At 42.9% G+C, this 7177-nt stretch overlaps 1 protein-coding gene across 1 annotated transcript in view; it reads left to right on the forward strand.

Moving 5' to 3' along the window:
* Positions 1 to 6904, forward strand: part of LOC104164567 (potassium voltage-gated channel subfamily D member 3-like) — a 30207-nt gene extending 23303 nt beyond the window's left edge. Inside the window, exons 4-7 of the mRNA XM_009703929.1 lie at positions 680 to 772; positions 3496 to 3552; positions 4502 to 4749; positions 6700 to 6904. Coding sequence (XP_009702231.1) covers positions 680 to 772; positions 3496 to 3552; positions 4502 to 4749; positions 6700 to 6904 — 603 coding nt within the window. The remainder of the gene's footprint in view (positions 1 to 679; positions 773 to 3495; positions 3553 to 4501; positions 4750 to 6699) is intronic.
* The last annotated feature ends 273 nt before the right edge of the window (positions 6905 to 7177 follow it).

Genomic DNA, 7177 nt, shown 5'->3' on the forward strand with positions numbered 1-7177 from the left:
CCCCTTTTCACACACGGCAGGTACAAAGCATGGAAAACAACGGGTGATGCCCACGAAGAAGAGAGACAGAGCCAGGAGTCCTGTCTCTAGAAACAGCATTACAAAGTCCAAAACACGAAGCCTGGGTTCACATTTTCTGATCTGGCGTGCAGCCGTGACTCAGGCGGCTTTGGCAATAACACAGCAAGCTCCAACAGGCCCAGCACTGTGCCGGCCTGAAGGTCAGTGAAAGCAAGACAGCTTGTGCTTGGTCTCCTAACAGGGACCAGAGTTCAGGGTACATCTGTTGGCATTCAAAGGTCATGTCAAGCTTAAAAGTCTTAATATTTTTGGAAAAATAAAACAGCATAGGTTCTTTTTTTCTCTTTACCTTCTGGTTCCTGAGCCTTGACATCCTAGGTCATCAGTACTTCCCAGGTTCCCTCCCCAGCTACAAAATGGCTAGAAACACACTGGGTTTGAATCAAAGCTGAGTTCCTCACCTGAGTTTACAAGCCAACTCATTAAGGAAAAAAAATGAGGTAACCTCATAAGAGTCATCAGGAAAACCTGAGAGCTGGCAACACTGAAATTGTTATCTTTATCCCTGTGAAAGCTAATGCTGGTAGTTCTGTTTGTTTTCATGGTTTTATACCCGGTTTGGGTTTTGTTCCCCCCTCCCCTTTTTCTGGCTATTCAGGGATCTACTGAAGATGAACAGCATATGACTAAAGGCACTTCCTTAATTGAAAGCCAACATCACCACCTGCTGCACTGCCTGGAAAAAACAACTGTAAGTAGCAACACAATCCTTTTACATTTTTCTAGGGTTTTGTGCCTTGCCCAGGCTTCATATGGAAAAGACTTGCACACAGAGGCTCTGAAGTGGCACTCAGTCGACCTACAAACTATGCCAGAGGGGGCTGACACTCAAGCTCCCAAGAATATTCTGCAATGGGTTAAATTTAGTTCTATTTCATTGTCTTCTTTAAAAAAAAAGAAATTACCGCGCAAAGGGTTAAAGATGTGATTATCTGCTACTCCTCAGTCATCCACACCAGTACAAAGTCAGTATCAGGTTGTTCAGTCAAGTTCACTTGAATGCAAATAAATTTTCAGCATGGGGTTAGTGAGATCCTATGAATGAGATGTACGTTAAGTTTAATTTCTTCAGTGCTTCTGGAAGAGAACTAAACTACATTTGTCTTGTGCTGTCAGTCACACATCATATATACTCGCCACTTGTGCTAATTGTAATAAAGGACAGTTCTGCTGCCTTAAGAGGAGGAAGATGCTGTCAGTGACTCCAACTACAACCTGGTCACCAGTGCCAACAGGCTGGAAAAAAATAACCTTTAGCTCTTTATATGGCACAGAGCAGATGAACTCTTTTAATGGGTTTAAAGGTTGCACATATCTTCCCTCACTACAGTTCTGGTTACAAGAGCAGGTAATTTATCTCAAAGCCAGTCAAGCAGTTTCTATAATATGACTTTTCTGTTCGCATCATGCAAGGTGTCGGGAGTGAGAATTTTATTTTTCATTATTAAGTGATTCTGTATGCAGAAGTCTCTTGGAACATTTCAGCTATTTATTTGATACATATGTTTTACTTCCAGGTTTATATAAAAGGTTCTGCAGTAAAGGAACACATTATCTATACCATGATTCATTCTAGAAAGAATGAAGAGAGGTTAACACTTGAAATATTCATGCCTTTTTCTATCTGCATCCATCATCAAATGTACGTTTGATTTCTGACTTGCAAGAGCTTTCCTTTAGATAAATCACCCTCACTTCCATAGTTTGGCTTATGCTGGAATAACACCACTTAGGCTTCAGCGATACACTGGAAGAAGACGACTGGTTAATTACAGTGACCTGCTGAGTACAGCTGGTTTATCACAATGAGCTATAAAGGTCACCATTCCAAGGACAGTGAACTGATTCTTCCTGTATCAATGACTATTGAATTTATAAGACTCATCTTGCCTTTATTTCTAGCAATTTTGGATGTTACATAACAAGCAGATATTTCACAATCTGACTCTTCAGTTTAGAACTTCATGCTTAAAACCTTCACTACTATGACCTATGTTTCACAAGAATACTTTCATTTGAAAACTTTAACAAATTGGCTGAAGTAAACAAAAGCTAACAACCTTGCCTCCAGGGCCCGCCCTCGTAAGGCCCTGACATTGTAAAGGCTTATAGAAATTCTGCCCTCTGCACAGGGCGGGTGGACATCTTGGGGAGCTGCATGAGTTGCCCCATTACTAATGAGCCGGTTTGGGTGCTGGAAGTAACACGGCCAAAGCGTATCCTAAGTTGTGGATGTATTAGCCTACCACACTAACAAAGCTAGACTGCCTCCAGCACGCAAGCCTACTCAGACAGCGAGTCTCAGTGGCTGAAAATCTTCCAACTGTTGCTCTTTTCAGCAAAGAATGGCAATAACACTGATACTTTGAATTTTGATTAAACCTAGAGGGAGAATCCGCACAATATTTAATGTGTTTTCCCCCCACATTCTCCAGCCAGTTATAACCATGATGTTGCATCAAATCACACAGCAAGTTTGGATTCTGCTCTGGAATTATCAATCAAAATAGTTCAATCAGCTTGTGTGGAAATTATATTGTTTGTATAATCTATTGAAATACTACGCAACAGTTGTCATCCCAAAAATTTAAATCGTAGTAAAAGAATTTTTAAACACTGAAGAGTCATTTTGTGACCAAGTTGCAGGAATGGAATGAGGAATGTACCATGGTTGCAAACTTGTTTCAATGGGCAATTCACCTTTCCTTAAACTGGGCAGAAGGATTCTAAAAGTACATTACTTATTGTCATAGTATCTGCAGTCGTCACCAGCATACAGCTTTAGACTTGAATGGCTGTGAATGGCTCACAAATCTGGTGTGTCAGATGACAAAGTGACCCTAAAGTACTTCTAGCTGCCATAACAGAGATTACTTTGTCATATTAATACAACTGATGAAGTTCGTTCAAACAAAAGGAGGTTTTTTCCCCACTGGTTCCAACTCCCAGATTGAGTATGGACATTCACACGCCATGTTTTCTCCTAATGCTGCGTGCATCGAATCCAGTCCCGCAACCCAAACCTTTCTTCTCTGTTTTCACAGAGTATGATCAAAACCCATGTCCATTGGTGACCCAATGGCAATACAATTCCAATTCATTACTTGTGAATCAGCAGCTGAAACTTTGTTTTCCTTTGCCTTTGGCTCTCAAAAGATCAAAGTAATACAGTTGTTACTAGTTTGGTTCTATTTCTGAGAACACAACGCTAAGAAGCGTTAAGTGTGAGAAGGAAGGAACAAAGGGGTCTGATTCAGGCAAGGTTTGGTAAAGAGAAGGTCCGGTTGCCCATTCAAACCTGAGCAAGCCAGCTGGAATGCTGAGGTAATAGATGCAATGCTGGGACTAAACTTCTGAATGCCGGAATGGACAATCAATTGTGTTTTTATCTTTTGTTGGCATGTTGTCCCGTAGGGATTGTCCTATCTTGTGGATGATCCCCTGTTATCTGTACGAACTTCCACCATCAAGGTATTTCCTTTTTAATTCAATCTGTTTTCTCTATGGTCTCTGTGACATGTCTGGAGAGTGTCTGCTTCCGTTCTCGTTTCTGGTCTTGTCCTTGGGAGTCTGTGCACGTGGCTCTTTTTGGCTATCCAGTGCTCTTGTTTCCTGTGAAAGTTGTTAGTTGTTCCAATGAAAACCGATGGCTGCCTTCACCATGGCTGCTTTTGTTTCCCATCCTTTCTGATGCTGACAGGGACCGGATAAAGTATGTTCACTAGAACTACTTGGCTGTTCATACACACACATAAGAGTTTTTTTCTTTCAGGATTTATTGTTCCTTAGCACAAAAACTCTTTACAGATTCAGCTTTCTGAATTTCTTTCCCCTGTACACTTCCCACTCTCACCTGCCACACTTATTTCCACTCAGCTAATAGCACCCAATGAATTGCAGGTGTGCTCTGAACCCAACAGCCAATACAGGCAACATCCTGCAATTAAGCTCTATGTCAAGATGGTCATCCAAATACAATACAATCCTGTCCCCAGGCACAAAGAAAAAGGAGCATGAATCTCCTCTTGGATTTCATAACCAGGTGGCACTGCAGACTTTTTGAAGCCGCTTTTAGAATCCAGACACAAAAATGAAAGGAAATTCTGACGCAACATATGAGCCATTTCAGACTATGTAAGCAAGGCAGCATTGTTAGACTATCATGTTTTTGTCACTGCAACAGCTTTACAGGAGAGTAAAATCTTCTCGTGGTTGCAGTGAGTGAAAGGGCAGAGTCATTTCTTTTTAAGATCTGCCTAGTGCAAATATTTTCAGGCACAGAGGCAGAGAGCATCGTACACAGACAAGGGGCTGACACATCCCACCAACCTAGCAAAAGGTGCCGTTGAAAACAAACTGCTGTTGGGCCAAAGCTGTTGGTGTCACCAGAGGGTAATGGCACTGTTTTTTCCCCTGCCAGAACCACGAGTTCATAGATGAGCAACTGTTCGAGCAGAACTGCATGGAGAGCTCAATGCAGAACTACCCTTCTTCTCGGAGCCCCTCCTTGTCAAGTCACCATGGACTGACCACCTCCTGCTGTTCTCGCCGTAACAAGAAGACCACTCACCTTCCAAACTCCAGCGTGCCAGCCACTCGCCTTCGGAGTATGCAGGAGCTCAGCACCATTCACATCCAGTGCAGTGAGCAGCCCTCACTTACAACAAGGTACAGTAAGTAGGCTCTTGCTGCTAACTACTGCATGCAAACCTCTGAAGTGCATTATCCAACTGGACGTTCTGGCAGGGCTGTTCTCGAGCCAGGGAGAGGGGTCTAGTGCTGGGAGCATCTTTGTTTCCCTCCTCCTAATGGCAACCCAAGGAAAGTGGCTCCCAGCTGTTCTGGGAAGAACCAGGTCAAAGCTGGACTCTGGTGCAGCTCTTCTCTGGCCAGACTGGACATAGAAGAATAAATTCCCGCTGACATCTGCCTATGAAGTGCTAATCACACAGGCAGGAGCCAGCAGTTCCCAGCTGTGAGCCACTCACCAAAGCTGGCACAGGACCACTTCACAGCCCACCTCTCAGATATACCAGTACTTCCAAGCCTTTACTGTTAACAGGCAAAGGCAACTGGCTTCCTCAGTGTCTGCCAGCAAAAGCTGCTTGAGAGCTGTACACACCAACATGGTCCACCAGAGACACTCACTTCACTGATTTTCATTGTCCAAAAGTCTAAATCACAACTGTAAGCATCAAGCATCATTGGGAAACAAACAAGGAGGAATTTCACAATGGCATCTTAGTAGCTCTCACCTGAAAAGCCGTTAGTGACACAGGTGAAGAGTCTCTTAATAGAAAATTTTGAAATTTTCATTTAAAACACAGCTTGCTGAAAAAAATAATTTCTTCACCATATCTTTCCTGCAAATATTGGATTACTTCCTAAATCTCCCTCAGCCCATTAAGCTTCTTGGGCACTGGGCTGTTTTTGAACTTACAGTTCTTTTTCTCCTCACTCCTATCAAAGGGATCTAGAAACTGAAACAAAGCTGGCTTTAGGGCAGCAAGCAATTACTTTGTGCCAGGGTGAAGTCAGAAATGCATTTCAGAGAATGAATTATGAATGAATAAGCACAAAACAAGTCTCTAGCTATTGTGGTTTCAAGATGACAATAGTTTAAACCAGCACCTGAAACAGTAATTCAGGGGAACGTCAAGTATTCTGCCTATTTCAGTGGGTGCTAAATCAGTTGCCAGTGATATTTTAAATGTCAACACTGTTTGTTATTTCACTTGCTTACCAAACTGCGTAAGAATGGAGAGAGAGAAAAAAAGCTTTTAAGTTGTTTTTCATGTGGAATGCAACTAACTGGGTGTACTGATTACCACTGGCAGAACCACCCAGTCCCTAAGACTGCCCCACTCTCAGCTTGTGACTGAGGCAACCGGGGAGCAGAATGGGTTCTGCCGTGTTCTTGGGATGCTTGAGCGATCAAGAAACATCCTCTTGGTGAGTCACTCTGAGATAACAACAGCAATAGCTTTCCAACTGGGAGCTTTACATTTTAAAAGGACAGGCCTTGTGTTTAGAATGAACATGTTGGGCTGGTAATAGCAAACTCCTGTAGTCGTGCAGATGCACAGAAATCAACCTATCATTTTCCCTCTGTAATTAATTATAGGATGCAATTGATGCAGATCTAATAAGAATGCTCCCAGCTGCCAGATCCTTGAAACTACTGCAGAGAGATGAAAAACATAGAAAATAAAGGGAGAGTGAATTTGAAAGAGCATTTGAAATTGCAAGGAAGACAACATCTCTTTCTCAGAAAGAGGTACCTGCGCTCTGAAAAGATAGAGTACACAGGACAGTATATTCAGATGTCCTCTTAAACTAGAACTATGGAAGACTGAAATGGAAACAGAACTATCTGCCCTGTGAAAAGCTGTATCCTAACCAGGGGGAATATTAAAAAAGCTTAGTGTAATCTGGGTAGAAATAAATGACGCCTTGCAGGAACTAGGGGGAACATTTAAGTGGAGTCTTCTGAATATTTCTGTGCCCTTAGTTCAGAGAAATAAGATACTGATTAAGAACAATGACCATTCCCATCCTTTCTACTGTCTGGTTTTAAAAAAAAAAAAGAGAGAGACAAACACTAAATTTGTTTTCTAGTCGTTCCAGTCTCAACATGAAATCAGATGATGGGCTGAGACCGAACTGCAAAACTGCCCAGATAACGACAGCCATCATCAGCATCCCCACGCCACCGGCACTCACACCAGAAGGCGAGAGTAGGCCTCCGCCCAGCAGCCCCAGCCACTCCACGAACATTTCCACCACCACCACAAGCAACATAGTCAAGGTCTCTGCCTTGTAAGACGTCTCATGCACAGAAGGAGGCTGGAAGACCAGTGCCCCTCTCCCTCCACACCTCCATGTTCCTTTCTTGCTGCAAATTGTGCCTGGATGGACCAACCTGACACTTTGTCATCGAATTAGCAATGGAGACCTAACGAGGCAGCTTTCTTCAGACTCGCATTCATGCTGTGGACTGAGGAAGGATTAGGAAAGGGAGGAAGAGGCTGGTTAAAGGAAAAAACCTGCATGGAGAGTATGTTGTGCCATGGTACAGGGCAAAAATCACCTGCAG

The sequence above is a fragment of the Cariama cristata genome, unplaced genomic scaffold (assembly GCF_000690535.1).
Source record: "Cariama cristata isolate BGI_N322 unplaced genomic scaffold, ASM69053v1 scaffold14007, whole genome shotgun sequence".
Taxonomy (NCBI): domain Eukaryota; kingdom Metazoa; phylum Chordata; class Aves; order Cariamiformes; family Cariamidae; genus Cariama; species Cariama cristata.